At 40.8% G+C, this 16845-nt stretch overlaps 1 protein-coding gene across 2 annotated transcripts in view; it reads left to right on the top strand.

Moving 5' to 3' along the window:
- The window catches only part of LOC110507071 (serine/threonine-protein kinase SIK3 homolog), a 56186-nt gene that overhangs the window by 8106 nt on the left and 31235 nt on the right, over nucleotides 1-16845 (top strand). For both annotated transcript variants that reach the window (XM_036965869.2, XM_036965866.2), the window contains exons 2-9: nucleotides 9963-10079; nucleotides 10289-10352; nucleotides 10640-10801; nucleotides 10935-11059; nucleotides 11394-11517; nucleotides 13181-13299; nucleotides 13453-13563; nucleotides 13675-13809. In XM_036965869.2, coding sequence (XP_036821764.2) covers nucleotides 9963-10079; nucleotides 10289-10352; nucleotides 10640-10801; nucleotides 10935-11059; nucleotides 11394-11517; nucleotides 13181-13299; nucleotides 13453-13563; nucleotides 13675-13809 — 957 coding nt within the window. The remainder of the gene's footprint in view (nucleotides 1-9962; nucleotides 10080-10288; nucleotides 10353-10639; nucleotides 10802-10934; nucleotides 11060-11393; nucleotides 11518-13180; nucleotides 13300-13452; nucleotides 13564-13674; nucleotides 13810-16845) is intronic.

The following is a 16845-nucleotide window of genomic DNA, read 5'->3' as shown; positions in this document are numbered from 1 at the left end:
CAGGCCAAATGATGTTCTATCAAACATGATGCTGGCACCAGCTTTTATAGGCCAGCATAGCTCTCTCTTCCAGTTTTGATTTCGCACCCGATTTCCTTATTTTCAGTCCATTTGCATGGAGAGGGACTTGATGTTCCCAAAGAATTTGGGTTTGTGGCGTGAGACCGGGAGTGTGAACTCACAAGGCCTCATGACCTTCCTCCCTCATTTGGGCCTTTCTGTTTTTACTGTATAATACGTAGTGTGTGTTTTTAAAGTGTCTCCCTGTTCCAGATGTTGGCCATCGTACCCACGATGTGAGGGGGGGAGTTTACATCAACACAGCTGGATGACTGCCAGAGCAATAATAGCCCAATGAGGCTTAAAATACCACAGAGATGGACATGCACACAGGCCTAGTGAGAAAGATGGACCCACCACACACACACACAGGGTTCAATGCTAGAACACCATGTGCCTGGCTCTTCCTTTTCCTGTCCGCTAGCCGGAAATGGGCCGCAGCTTGCTTTCATATGGTCCCATTCTATTATCTCGGCCAAGAACAGAGAGGGGGAAGAGTAGCTTCAGAAATAACTAGTATTCCCAGAACGCGAAGCCAGCTCACAAGGAGGTTTAGGCTTGTGTAAGAGCAGGTTATCGTCTCATTCTAAACCGATCACCCCATTACACTCATTACACTCATTTATTCATTAGCCTAAAACCTGACGTCGAGCTGACACGTCACAGTTATTGGTAAAAGAAAGCACCGCCAGAATTGGTTAGATCAGCATGGTGTCAAACTCAATTCCTGGAAGGTCGTGCGTTTGCGAGTTTTCGCACCTCCCTTGTACTTGATTAATCAATTAAGGTAATTGATTAGTTAGGAACCCCTCACCTGGTTGTCTAGACCTTAATTAGACACAAAAGGAAATAAGAAAAACAAGCAAACACAGAGCCTTCAGAAAGTATTCCCACCCCTTGACTTTTTACACATGTTGTTGTGTTACAGCCTGAATTCAAAATGGATTAAAAAAACTATTCTCCGCCATCTACTCATAATAGCCTATAATGACAGTGAAAACATGTTTTTAGAATTTCTTGCTAATTTCTTGAAAATGAATTTACATAAGTATTCACACTAGAGGTCGACCGATTTATGATTTTTCAACTCCGATACCGATTATTGGAGGACCAAAAAAAAAGCCGATAACGATTAATCGGCCGTAATTGTCATTATAAATGAATATATATATATATATATATATATATATCTCTCAATTACAACAATACTAAATGAACACTTTTTTTATTTTAATATAACACATAAATAAAATCTATTTAGTCTCAAATAAATAATGAACATGTTCAATTTGGTTTAAATAATGCAAAAACACAGTGTTGGAGAAGAAAGCAATATGTGCCATGTAAAAAAAAAAAGCTAGCGTTTAAATTCCTTGCTCAGAACATGAGAACAGCTGGTGGTTCCTTTTAACATGAGTCTTCAATATTCCCAGGTAATAAGTTTTAGGTTGTTGTTATTATAGGAATTATAGGACTATTTCTCTCTATACGATTTGTATTTCACAGACCTTTGACTATTGGATGTTCTTATAGGCACTATAGTATTGCCAGCCTAATCTCGGGAGATGATAGGCTTGAACACATAAACAGAGCTGTGCTTCAAGCATTGCGAAAAGCTGCTGGCAAACGGAGGAAAGTGCTGTTTGAATGAATGCTTACGAGCCTGCTGCTGCCTACCACCGCTCAGTCAGACTGCTCTATCAAATATCAAATTATAGACTTAATTATACTATAATAAACACAGAAATACGAGCCTTGGGACATTAATATGGTCAAATCCAGAAAACGTCATTTCGAAAACATTAATTCTTTCAGTGAAATACGTAACTGTTCCATATTTTATCGAACGGGTGGCAAACCCTAAGTCTCTAAATATTGCTGTTACATTGCACAACCTTCAATGTTATGTCATAATTATGTAAAATTCTGGCAAATTATTTACGGTCTTTGTTAGGAAGAAATGGTCACACAGTTCGCAACGAGCTAGGTGACCCAAACTGCTGCATATACCCTGACTGCTTACACTGAACGCAAGAGAAGTGACACAATTTCAGGCACCGCATTGATTATATGCAACGCAGGACAAGCTAGTTAAACTAGTAATATCATCAACCATGTGCAGTTAACTAGTGATTATGTTAAGATTGATAGTTTTTTTTATAAGATAAGTTTAATGCTAGCTAGCAACTTACCATGGCTCCTTGCTGCCTGCAATCGCGTAACTTGGGGTGGGCAGCCTGCCACGCAGTCTCCTCGTGGATTGCAATATAATCGTCTATAATCGGCGTCCAAAAATGCTGATTAGTGATTGTTAGGAAAACTTTAAATCGGCCCTAATTAATAGGTCGACCTCTAATTCACACCCCTGGGTCAATACATGTTAGAATCACCGTTGGCGTCAATTACAGGTGTGAGTCTTTCTGGGTAAGTCTAACAGCTTTGCACACCTGGAATGTTCAATATTTGCCTGATATTATTTTCAAAATTCTACAAGCTCTGTCAAGTTGATTGTTGATCATTCATAGACAACCGTTTTCAAGTCTTGTCATAGATTCCATGGGGCCGGAGGAGATGGCTGCCGTTTTTCTATTTAGTGTTTTTTTTCTCTCGTTATTTTTAACTTATTTTGTACATAATGTTTCTGCCCCCGTCTCTTATGACCAAAAAGTGCTTATGGATATCAGGGCAGCGATTACTCACTTTAAAGAGTCGGACGCAAAGGATTTACTTCAGACACCCAACAAGGCCCAAATCCCAGTCATTTGCATGAAGAAGAGACCGAGATATCAGGGACGTAGGTCGGGGTGCCTTGTAAGGATCCGACGGCGTGTGTGTAATCCCTCTCTACCATCAGTCCTATTAGCCAACGGGAAATCATTGGATAACAAATTGGATGTGCTCCGATCAAGATTTTTTTATATGGTACCCGCAAAACACGAGTCTCAACATCAACAGTGAAGAGGCGACTCTGGGATGCTGGCCTTCTAGGCAGGATTCCTCTGTCCAGTGTCTGTTCTTTTCCACATCTTAATATTTTATTTTTATTGGCCAGTCTGAGATATGGCTTTTTCTTCGCAACTCTGCCTAGAAGGCTAACATCTTGGAGTCACATCTTCACTGTTGACGTTGAGACTGGTGTTTTGCGGGTACTATTTAATGAAGCTGCCAGTTGAGGTCTTGTGAGGTGTCTGTTTCTCAAACTAGACACTAATGTACTTGTCCTCTTGCTCAGTTGTACAAGGGGGCCTCCCTCTCCTCTTTCTATTCTGGTTAGTGCAAGTTTGTGCTGTTCTGTGAAGGGAGTAGTACACAGCATTGTACGAGATCTTCAGTTTCTTATTAATTTCTCACATGGAATAGCCTTCATTTCTGAGAACAAGAATAGACTGACTAGTTTCTAAGGAAAGTTATTTGTTTCTGGCCATTTTGAGCCTGTAATCGAACCCACAAATGCTGACGCTCCAGATACTCAACTAGTCTAAAGAAGGACAGTTTTATTGCTTCTTTAATCAGAACAACAGTTGTGCTAACATACGTACAAAAGGGTTTTGTAATGATCATTGGATTAGCTAACACAACTTGCCATTGGAACACAGGAGTGATGGTTGCTGATAATGGGTCTCTGTACGCCTATGTAGTCAATAGTCATTTACAACATTAACAATGTTGACACTGTATTTCTGATTAATTTGATGTTATTTTAATGGACAAAAAAATAGGTTTTCTTTCAAAAACAAGGAAATGTGTAAGTGACCCCAAACTTTTGAACAGTATTGTGTGTGTGTGTGTGTGTGTGTGTGTATATATATACACACACACACACACACACACACACACACACACACACACACACACACACACACACACACACACACACACACACACAATTGAAGTCGGAAGTTTACATACACCTTAGCCAAATACATTTAAACTCAGTTTTTCACAATTCCTGACTTTTAAAACTTCCCTGTCTTAGATCAGTTAGGATCACCACTTTTTATTTTAAGAATGTGAAATGTCAGAATAATAGTAGAGTGATTTATTTCAGCTTTCATTTCTTTCATCACATTCCCAGTGGTTCAGAAGTTTACATACACTCAATTAATATTTGTTAGCATTGCCTTTAAGTTGTTTAACTTGGGTCAAATGTTTCGGGTAGCCTTCCACAAGCTTCCCACAATAAGTTGGGTGAATTTTGGCCCATTCCTCCTGACAGAGCTGGTGTAACTGAGTTAGGCTTGTAGGCCTCCTTGCTCACACATGCTTTTTCATTTCTGCCCACAAATTTTCTATAGGATCGAGGTCAGAGCTTTGTGATGGCCACTACAATACCTTGACTTTGTCCTTAAGCCATTTTGCCACAACTTTGGAAGTATGCTTGGGGTCATTGTCCATTTGGAAGACCCATTTGCGACAAAGCTTTAACTTCCTGGCTGATGTCTTGAGATGTTGCTTCAATATATCCACATAATTTTCATGCCTCGTTATGCCGTCTATTTTGTGAAGTGCGCCAGTCCCTCCTGCAACAAAACACCCCCACAACATGATGCTGCCACCCCTGTGCTTCACGGTTGGGATGGTGTTCTTCGGGTTGCAAGCCTTCCCCTTTTTCATCCAAACATAATGATAACAGTTCTATTTTTGTTTCATCACACCAAAGGGCATTTCTCCAAAAAGTATGATCTTTGTCCCCATATGCAGCTGCAAACCGCAGTGTGGCTTTTTTATGGTGGTTTTGGAGCAGTGGCTTCTTTCTTGCTGAGCGGCCTTTCAGTCTTATGTCGATATAGGACTTGTTTAACTGTGGATATAGATACTTTTGTACCTGTATCCCCCAGCATCTTCACAAGGTCCTTTGCGGTTGTTCTGGGATTGATTTGAACATTTCGCACCAAAGTACGTTCATCTCTAGGAGACAGATTGCATCTCCTTCCTGAGTGGTATGACGGCTGCATGGTCCCATGGTGTTTATACATATGTACTATTGTTTGAACAGAGGAACGTGGTACCTTCAGGCATTTGGAAATTGTTCCTAAGGATGAACCAGATTTATGGAGGTTGACAATTGTTTTTCTGAATTCTTGGCTGATTTCTTTTGATTTTCCCATGATGTCAAGCAAAGAATCACTGTTTTTGAAGGTAGGCCTTGAAATACATCCACAGGTACACCTCAAATGACTCAAATGATGTCAATTAGCCTAACAGAAGCTTCTAAACACAGAATTTTCAGAATTTTTTTCAAGCTGTTCAAAGGCACAGTCAACTTAGTGTATGTAAACTTCTGACCCACTGGAATTGTGATACAGTGAAATAATCTGTCTGTAAACAATTGTTGGAAAAATGACTCGTGTCATGCACAAAGTAGTTGTCCTAACGGACTTGCCAAAACTATAGTGTATGTAAACTCAGGAACCTTCACTGTCTTCTTGGTAAGCAACTCCAGTGTAGATTTGTCCTTGTGTTTAAAGTTAGTGTCCTGCTGAAAGGTGAATTCATCTACCAGTGTCTGGTTGAAAGCAGACTGAACCAGGGTTTTCTCTGATTTTGCCTGTGCTTAGCTCCATTCTGTTTAGTTTTTTTCATCCTGAAAAACTCCCCAGTCCTTAGTGATTACAACCATATCCTTAACATGGTGCAGCCACCACTATGCTTGTAAATAGGGAGTGGTACTCCCTAATGTGTTATATTGAATTTGCTCCAAACATTACACTTTATATTCAGGACAAAAAAATGAATTGCTTTGCCACATTTTTTGCAGTATTACTTTTTTTGGTAAGATTATTATATATTTTTTTGCAATACAAAGCATACACATACAAACAACAACATACAGCACACAAACATCCACAACATAACCCCTGCCCAGAACCACCTGCTCACACCACCATCTCCAGCGCCAGTATCACTCTGTCACATGACCTCAAACCGCACCATTTTGTTTCTGTCTGTAGCCCATGCACCTTCAACATTTAGATAATAAAGCATTTGACCTTTCCTTTGTGTTAATGATGGCGAATTTGTTGATGTCCATTTTTTAGGTACACGTTTTTTCAAGATGATTTAAGAGAAAAGTATTGTCCAAACCCATAGGGTATCTCACTGCACCCTCATGTGCCATGTCTTGAAATATGCAGAAAGACGTATTAGAAGCACATTTACATTGTAATACTTCTGACAGCCAATTTTGTAACTCCGCCCTTAATTGTATGATTTTATAGCATTCCAAGAAGCCATGGGTTATCAGTGTTGCCATGTTCTCGGTTTTCCAGCCAAATTGGGCTACTTTGAAAACGATGTCCTGGGTGTTGGGTTTTTGGGCTACTTCTAAATTGCACCATTGCCACCAATGTATTTCTTTTAGAAATATATATATTTCACAGTGACCTGCTGCTGCTGACTATCAGGCTGTGAGTGAGTGAGTGAGTGGTGGAGAGGAGGAGGAGGGCCGGAGCGGTGTGTGTGCGTTGAGAGAGTGCTGCAGCTGAGTCACGGAGACCGAGCAGCAAGCGCACACGTCGTGACAACTTTTTTTTTTTATACCAGTTGCAGGTAGGCTATTTAGACTGGTCATTATGGAGACACCCTTTTTCCATAAAACATATTACCTCGGTAGAACTTATGTAACGGCGACAAAGAATTGGAAAATGATTTTAGGCGCACAAGCTCTTTAGATCAGTTCGCTCAGAGGTGGTTTAAAATAAACTGCTTTCTAATGTCTACTTTTCTTATGGATAACCGTATCAAGCGAAGGGTTTTACTCATGCTCATTTCTAGGGTTTGGAGCGCTGCGCCAGTGGACATTTGAGATGGATGTTGTTCAACTCCATCGCCTGCTTGTGTTGTGGGAAAAAGTGGACAATGAAAATGACATTAAATGTTTTGAGGCTAAATTTGCATATTGGCCATGAATGTATATTCCATTATAGGCTACTGTAACCTACCATTTGATATAATATAATATAATTTTGTGGCACTTGTGTAGCCTACCTGGAGCCGGTAAACGGATGAAATAGCCTATAACTCAGTTTGTTGTTGAAGCCTTGTGTTATTATGCAATTATTAATGGCCTTGTTTAGTTCATTTAAATAGGAAGTTATCAATTGTGATCACTGTCACAGCTCATTCTCCACATTTTATTAATGTCAGTTTCATTGTGGACTTTTCCCTGAAATTAGATGTTGGCCTATCTGGCTGTAGGCTACTTGCATCTAGCTCAGCAAACCATGGCAAAATAGAATTACAATTATAAACCCGGATTCTAGTCAGTAGCCTATGCCTTTTGAAATAAATCAATTTGGCAAATAGGCCATTTATAACGGTTTTTAGTCTTTACGTTTGATGTCTTAACATCTGTCACATGATAATGGCACAATTGCCAGAAAATAGCCTAACATTTAAGTTCGTCAAAGTGTTTCTTGCACAGAGATTGAGATCCTCTGTCCAATTTACATCAATCAGACTCCCCTGTCATATTTATCTATACATGGGCAAACAGGATTTATTAACAATTATAAACTGGGTGGTTTGAGCCCTGAATGCTGATTGTTTGAAAGCCATGTTATGTATATCAGACATGTACCAAAATGAAAAAAAATTACTATTGATTGTTCTAATTAAGTTGGTAACCAGTTTATAATAGCAATAAGGCAACTCGGGTTTGTGGTAAATGGCCAATATACAGTACCACGGCTAAGGGCTATGTCCTAAGAACAGCTCTAACTGTGCTATATTGGCATAGACCACACCTCCTCAGGCCTTATTGCTTACTCATAGCAGTCAAAGAAGTTAAATCGTTGATATTCCTTCTTAATTCACTTGATAACGTTACGGGATAAAGGGTTTATTGGATAAATGTGTCAACTCCTTTTTTTTCCTAAGAGATTGTCAGTTGGATAGGCTCTCTGCAAGGTTTTGTATGTCTTACCTATCATATGAACATCATTTTCTGACTCAAAAAAAGGTTCCCTCAAGATGATTCTGTTGTCCAAAATATTTAAAATAGAAATTTCTTGATATTAAACTTTGAAGTTGCATGTACTTGAAAATATCTACATTGGTCAGTCCACAATTGCTTTTTAATTCTGTCATGGAAATACAATTATTTCCTATTACCAATTAATTGACGGTTTCTATGTCTATAGTTTTCCATGCAGACCAATTTATCTGTGAACTCTGAAAAGCTATCCAAATATTGTTCCATAGGGTTGTTTTTTTTAGGGACTGATATTGGTTTCTTCCATATGGTTATGATGTTTTTAACTGTGAATTTGTTCTTAGCTTTGTCCTTAAAATTAGACACGTAAAAAAAAATTCTGAGGATGAGCATGCTCATCTTCAATATGTACCCATTGTTCCTCTTCAGTGTATTTAACTATATGTTGCAAGTAAAATCCCTAGGTGGGAAGTTGATACAATTCCAAGTCTGGAAGGTTAAAACCAGACTCAGACTCAGGAACAGGTCTTGTATTTTTATTCTATGACATTTATTTGTCCATTTAAAGTCTGTTATGACTAAGTATACTTTTTAAAAGAATGTCTTCGGTGGGGTAATTGGTAGTGCCTTGTTGCAAACAGGATGAATGTTTTGGAATATTTTTGTTCTGTACAGGCTTCCTTCTTTTCACTCTGTCAGTTAGGTTAGTATTGTGGAGTAACTACAATGTGGATCCACCCTCAGGAGAAAACTATCACAGCCATTCAACTCGGAACTGTTTTAAAGTCACCATTGACCTCATGGTGAAATCCCTGAGCGGTTTCCTCTCCGTCAACTAAGTTGATACACCATCCAGAGTGTAATTAATAAGTTCACCATGCTTAAAGGGATATTCAACGTCTGTTTTTTTCCCCTTCAATTTTACCCATCTACCCAAGGCATTGGAAAACCTCCCTGGTCTTTGTGGTTGAATCTGTGTTTGAAATTCACTGCACGACTGAGGGACCTAACAAATAATTTTATGTGCGGGATACAGAGATGAGGTAGTCATTCAAAAATCATGTTAACACTAGTATTGCACACACAGTGAGTTCATGCAACTTATTATGTGACTTGTTAAGAACATGTTTACTCCTGAACTTATTTAGACTTGTCATAACAACGGGGTTGACTACTTATCGACTCTATGCATTTCAGCTTTTCATTTTTAATGAATTTAGAAAAATATATTTCCACTTTGACATTATGGGCTTATTTAGTTCATTTTAAATTCAGGCTGTAACATGACAAAATGTGGAAAAAGTTAAGGGGTGTGAATACTTTCTGAAGGCACTGAAGCACTAAAGGAATTGAGTTTTGCACCCCTGGATTATATACATGGACTTGGTATTTTAGTGGCGTTATGTAAATGATCCCCCGCCCTAAGGTCACTGACATCTGAGGCATTGTCTCTCTATGTCTGATTAGCTGCCGGGTTCAGCTTGGTTGTAGGAGCGTGCCCTCTTTGGGTCTTTGACGAGCGCTAAGCTATTTATAAAACCCATGTATTATATGATGAACCATTTAGGCTAATTCTTAGGATCCTGGCTTTTGCGGATGGTGTGAGATGGGTAGGAATCTTGGCTTTCTATGTCCCAGTCTTGGTGTCCAAGTGGTTCTTTATCTAAGCCAAAGGAAGTAACTGATTGTTCATATCTGACAATCTGTCTGAGTTTCAAATTGCACCCTTTTACCAAGACAGTGACCTTTGACTAGAGTCCTTTGAGCCCTGAACAAAATGAGTGGGGTAAATAGGGAAAATGGTGCCACTTTGTCCCTGATCAGTGCTCTGACTTTGACCTCCTGTTGTTGAGTCGAGTATGGTCACTCGTTGATGAATCATTTCGCTCAAATGGTTTTGGTTCACTTGAAATGGTTCAATGAATATCTTGTCCTACCCCCACTCCATTGGCTTTCTGTCTCTGTTCAGGTGGCCATCAAAATAGTGGACAAGACCCAGCTGGATGATGAAAACCTGAAGAAGATCTTCAGGGAGGTGCAGATCATGAAGATGCTGAGGCACCCCCACATCATTCGTCTCTACCAGGTCAGTAGATCCACAGCTCCGGGGTGGAGTTTGCAGATCTAGGGTCAGCATCCCCTCCCCCAACCACAACCTTTACCATTTGTATGGACAAAGCAAATCTGACCCAAGATCAGTGTCTTTCACCGGATCCACACCGCTGATACCTTGTGTTTAGTATTGTTGACTGCAGCGGTTATATTGTCAATGCAAATGTCTGTCCGTGTCATCAGGTGATGGAGAATGAGAAGATGATCTACCTAGTAACAGAGTATGCCAGTGGTGGGGAGATTTTCGGTAAGTTTCTGTCTCTTTTGTAGTGAGCTAGTGTCTTTTTTTGTATGCTCACATTGTCACATTTGACCTCTCCTCCTGCGTCCAATTGTATGGCTTTGCTACCTATGTCAATGGCTCTGACTAGTGACGATCTGTTTCTCTGTGATCCTGGGTTTGACGTCGTCATTGTTTCAGTGTTGATTTATGATGTGAAGTGGTGGAGCTCGGGGAAAGGCAAAGCAAACCTCCTCCTTTCAAAGGAAAATGAACTGAATTCGAACTTTGACCTCTGACCTGTCTGTGTTCAGACCACCTGGTGGCCCACGGCAGGATGGCGGAGAAGGACGCGCGGCGGAAGTTCAAGCAGATCGTGGCGGCCGTCCACTTCTGCCACTGCCGCAACATCGTCCACCGAGACCTGAAGGCCGAAAACCTGCTCCTGGACCACAACCTCAACATCAAGATTGCAGGTATAGTACAGTGTGTGTGTGTTCGAGTGTGTGTATTTTTTCCACTGGATTTTTAGGAGTGACCAGGTTGATTTTCCCTGCCCCCCCCCCCCCCCCTTTCTGTACTTTCCTGCTCCTCCTCTGTCCGTGGTAGATTTTGGCTTCAGTAACCTGTTCTCCCGAGGCCAGCTGCTAAAGACCTGGTGTGGAAGTCCTCCCTATGCAGCCCCAGAGCTCTTCGAAGGGAAGGAGTACGACGGACCCAAAGTGGATATCTGGGTCAGTAACCTAGTCTTAGCAATCCTAGTTCCTATAAGGAACAACCACAGCTGCCTGTCATAGCATATCGTGGACCATGGCTACGTCCCAATTCTCCGCCCTTTTCTTAACGTGTGCATTTGTCTTGCACACTTCCCAGCATGGATTTAACAGTGGTGGACTGACCCTCCAGCCAAATACTTACACCCCAATCCAGTGCTTTCAAATCAATGACAGGGGAGTGTGCATGTGCCCACTTTTGAGAAAGGGTGGAGAATCTCACCTATGAGGATTACTTCTCATCCTTCTTTTCCCCCCTTTCTTTCACTCTCCCTCTATCTCTCTCTCTGTGTAGAGTTTGGGTGTGGTGCTGTATGTTCTGGTGTGCGGTGCCTTGCCTTTTGATGGCAGCACCCTTCAGAACCTGAGGGCCCGGGTTCTGAGTGGGAAGTTCCGCATCCCCTTCTTCATGTCCACAGGTGAGACCTGATGCCAGTACTAATACAGTGCCTTGCGAAAGTATTCGCCCCCCTTGAACTTTGCGACCTTTTGACACATTTCAGGCTTCAAACATAAATATATAAAACTGTATTTTTTTGTGAAGAATCAACAACAAGTGGGACACAATCATGAAGTGGAACGACATTTATTGGATATTTCAAACTTTTTTAACAAATCAAAAACTGAAAAATTGGGCGTGCAAAATTATTCAGCCCCTTTACTTTCAGTGCAGCAAACTCTCTCCAGAAGTTCAGTAAGGATCTCTGAATGATCCAATGTTGACCTAAATGACTAATGATGATAAATACAATCCACCTGTGTGTAATCAAGTCTCCGTATAAATGCACCTGCACTGTGATAGTCTCAGAGGTCCGTCAAAAACGCATGAAGAACAAGGAACACACCAGGCAGGTCCGAGATACTGCTGTGAAGAAGTTTAAAGCCGGATTTGGATACAAAAATATTTCCCAAGCTTTAACCATCCCAAGGAGCACTGTGCAAGCGATAATATTGAAATGGAAGGAGTATCAGACCACTGCAAATCTACCAAGACCTGGCTGTCCCTCTAAACTTTCAGCTCATACAAGGAGAAGACTGATCAGAGATGCAGCCAAGAGGCCCATGATCACTCTGGATGAACTGCAGAGATCTACAGCTGAGGTGGGAGACTCTGTCCATAGGACAACAATCGTATATTGCACAAATCTGTCCTTTATGGAAGAGTGGCAAGAAGAAAGCCATTTCTTAAAGATATCCATAAAAAGTGTTGTTTAAAGTTTGCCACAAGCCACCTGGGAGACACACCAAACATGTGGAAGAAGGTGCTCTGGTCAGATGAAACCAAAATTGAACTTTTTGGTGGCAGCATCATGGTTTGGGCCTGCTTTTCTTCAGCAGGGACAGGGAAGATGGTTAAAATTGATGGGAAGATGGATGGAGCCAAATACAGGACCATTCTGGAAGAAAACCTGATGGAGTCTGCAAAAGACCTGAGACTGGGACGGAGATTTGTCTTCCAACAAGACAATGATCCAAAACATAAAGCAAAATCTACAATGGAATGGTTCAAAAATAAACATATCCAGGTGTTAGAATGGCCAAGTCAAAGTCCAGACCTGAATCCAATCGAGAATCTGTAGAAAGAACTGAAAACTGCTGTTCACAAATGCTCTCCATCCAACCTCACTGAGCTCGAGCTGTTTTGCAAGGAGGAATGGGAAAAAATGTCAGTCTCTCGATGTGCAAAACTGATAGAGACATACCCCAAGCGATTTACAGCTGTAATCGCAGCAAAAGGTGGCGCTACAAAGTATTAACTTAAGGGGGCTGAATAATTTTGCACGCCCAATTTTTCAGTTTTTGATTTGTTAAAAAAGTTTGAAATATCCAATAAATGTCGTTCCACTTCATGATTGTGTCCCACTTGTTGTTGATTCTTCACAAAAAGATACAGTTTTATATCTTTATGTTTGAGGCCTGAAATGTGGCAAAAGGTTGCAAAGTTCAAGGGGGCCGAATACTTTCGCAAGGCACTGTACCTTGTAAGGTGAAACAATGGTGTCTTCTACGGGGTCTGACTGGCTGCTATGAAGTATGTCACTAGCATCAGTGTTGCTTCTGCCCTTGTGTTCTGTCTGACAGACTGTGAGTACCTGATCCGACACATGCTGGTGCTGGAGCCCAGTAGACGCCTCTCCATGGAGCAGATCTGTAAGAACAAGTGGATGAAGCAGGGAGACCCTGACCCAGAGTTTGAGAGGGTGAGTTCCCAAACTCTTGGTCCATCGAGCAGCTTTTGGATGATCTGGCAAGACATCTCTGGTCTCCATGAATAATGGACCCAGCGTTTTAATGGATTTTCTCTCCCTGTCTCTCTCACTCGTTCTCTCTCGCTCGCTCTCTTTCTCTCTCAGTTGATCGTGGAATGTGAGCAGGTGAAGTCTGAGCGGGAGACAGAGCTCATTAACGAGCAGGTGCTGATGGCCATGTCTGAGATGGGACTGGACCGCGAGCGCACGCTCCAGGTGGGACCAACACACACATTAGACACATTGTTACAGTGGACAAACGCTGTAGTGCATATGAAATGCCATTGGCTTACCTCTGTCTTGGCTTGTTTCACCCCGTCTCTCCAGTCTCTGCACACTGATGCGTACGATCACTACAGCGCCATCTACAGCCTGCTCTCTGACCGCCTGAAGAAACACAAGACCCTGCGCATGGCCCCGCCAACGCCCCGCCCCATTGTCTACCCTCTCAACGCTGTACAGGTAACCTTTGCCCCTCAGATCTACAGATTCTAAGGAATCTGATTGGTTACTAAGATTATATGAAACAGATACCATATCATGGTTAAATTAGGTTTCTTTATTTGGGGGGGGGGGTAGAAATATGTCATGTGTGGAGCAAACCGGCCTAATATTTAGTTTACTTAATAAAAATACAAAATAAATAAATGGTTATTTCCTTTCTCCACTTTGCATCGGCTCACTCTCGCTCCTTGCTCCACTATCCTCTGCCAGTCACTACTTTACCTCAGATGCCAACGTACGTCAGTGAATGGGGAAGCCTTCCAAGAGAGGAATTGCAATGTCTCGTTGCAGCCAAGGACCCATCACTGACCATTATATAGCGATGTTTTAACTAAGTTGGATTGTTGTCTTTGATGACGAACAAACTGAGTAGACGGCTTGAGAAGAAAAAAAATGCTGCGGTTTAATCAAATACCAACCTGGAGAGTGGGACAAGTGGCATAGCTGCTCTACTACCAACAACGTTACCGGTCAAGCCCAATTGTTTAAATATTTAACTAAACCCGTGCCGTCTGAGGTGAAGAGTAGTATTGCCGATAGGGTGGCAGATATGTGCGCAAAAGACCTCCGGCCATTTAATCTGGTTTGGAGCAAAGGTTTCGAAATTGTGGCCCAAAGGCCAGATCTATGAATTCATCCGACTCTGGGTAAGTAGAAGGGCTGCCTTCATTGCCAAAACCTCGTAATGTGGTTGTTATTATCAGCTGTGTGTGCAGGCAACTGTCTCGTGAGCGCTGAGCAAAAGCCAAACGGAGCAGTTGCTATGGCTACTCATACGCAGAGCGGCGCGGGGACAGACAGACAAGCAGAAAACGGGAGGAAGTTATTTCTTATTTCTGCACTTAAAAATTAGTGATTTTTATCAGGGCGGGACAGGAAAGTTCCGGGGTTATAGAACTGTTGCGGGATCAGAACAGTATAGGGAAAAATTGACAAGACTGGACAGGAATTAATTTTCACTCCCTTGTCAACCTTTAAAAGACAGAAAGAAGCGAACGTGACTACTAAATACACTGAATTCAGAGCTCACACTTGTTTAACCCATGTGAGAGATTAGTGCCTTTTCGTATTTAATGTTTTAGTGATTAGTACGTTACTGTCACTCCAAGATTTTGAGGGTATTTTTTTTGCTGTCCAAAATATTTGCAGTCAAAAATGCTTGATTTTGCCGTTGGCCATTCTGACATTTTGCATGGCAATATGCAATGATTTTGTCCAATTTAGAGCAAAAATGCACTGACAATGGGAAATGTTTTTTTTGACGCATTGCTTGATTGAACCATATTATGTGGTGATTGGTTGAAAATGCAAGGCCTATTTTTGTACTATGGTGGTCAGTTTTATGCTAAAATATTGTGATGATTTGACTGTTTTATGTGGAAATAGTGCAGTGATTGGTCAAATTGTCATGCCCTCGCATAATATGCGGACAATTGTTGAATAAAAAAAAATATAAAAATGGAATCCTGGAGGGACTAACTTTAGTACTTTAGTGGTCCTCTGTAGCTCAGTTGGTAGAGCATGACACTTGAAAGGCCAGGATAGTGGATTCAATTCCTGGGTCCACCCCTATATAAAATGTATGAAAGCATGCAAGTGCCTTCAGAAAGTATTCACACCCCTTGACTTTTTCCACATTTTACTGTGTTACAAAGTGGGATTAAAATTGATTTAATTTACATCATTTTTTTTTTGTCAACAATTTACACACAATACTCGGTCAAAGTGGAAGGAAATTATAAAATGTGTAAAAAATAAGAAAAACATAAGAAAATGCTAATATATCTTGATTAGATATGTGCTCAAAACCCTGAGTTAGAATCACATTTAGCAGCGATTACAGCTGAGAGTCTTTCTGGGAAAGTCACTAAGAGCTTTCCACACCTGGATAGTGAATATAGCTGTAATATATACATTTTTTTAATTCTTCAAGCTGTTGATCATTGCTAGACAACCATTTTCAGGTATTGCCATAACTTAAATCTGCTTGAAATCTAACTGTAACTCGGCCACATTCACTGTCTTCTTGGTAAAAAAAACTCCAGTGTATATTTGGCTTTGTGTTTTAGGTTATTGTGCTGCTGAAAGGGGAATTCATCTCTCAGTGTCTGGTGGAAAGCAGACAACCAGTTTGTCCTCTAGGATTTTGCATGTGCTTAGTTCCATTCGGTTTCTTATTTATCCTGAAAAACTCCCCAGTCCTTAACGATAACAAGCATATCCACAATATAATGCAGCCACCACTATGCCTGAAAATATGTGGAGTGGTACTCACTAATATGTTTGGGGCAAATCCAATACAACACTTTGTATTCAGAACAAAAAGTGAATTGCTTTGCCACATTTTAAGCAGTATTACTTTAGTGCCTTGTTGCAGACAGGATGCATGTTTTGGAATATTTGTATTCTGTACAGGCTTCCTTCTTTTCACTCTGTCAATTAGGTTAGTTGTATGGAGTAACTACAATGTTGTTGATCCATCCTCAGTTTTCTCCTATCACAGCCATTAAACTCAGTTACTGTTTTAAAGTCTTCATTGGCCTCATGTTAAATCCCTGAGCGGTTTCCTACCTCTCCAACAACTGAGTTGGGAAGGATGCCTGTATCTTTAGTGACTGTGTGTATTGATACACCATTTAAAGTGTAATTAATAGCTTCACCATGCTCACAGTGATATCCAATGTCTGCCAATAAGTGCCCTTTGCGTATCATTGGAAAACCACCCTGGTCTTTGTGTTTGAATCTGTGTTTGACATTCACTGCTCGACTGAGGGACCTTACAGATAATTGTATATGTTGGGTACAGAGATGAAGTATTTGTTCAAAGATAATGCTAAACACTATTATTGCACACAGATTGAGTCCTTGTGACTTGTTAAGCACATTTTTACTCCTGAACTTATTTAGGCTTGTCATAAAAAAACGTGTTGAATACTTATTGACTCAATGCATTTCGTCTTTTCATTTTTTATTAATTTGTAAAAATGTCAAACA

Source organism: Oncorhynchus mykiss, chromosome 27, assembly GCF_057628025.1.
Source record: "Oncorhynchus mykiss isolate SJ-2025 chromosome 27, ASM5762802v1, whole genome shotgun sequence".
NCBI lineage: Eukaryota > Metazoa > Chordata > Actinopteri > Salmoniformes > Salmonidae > Oncorhynchus > Oncorhynchus mykiss.
The sequence above is the reverse complement of the archived record's forward strand: the minus strand, read 5'-3'. Positions and strand labels throughout refer to the sequence as shown.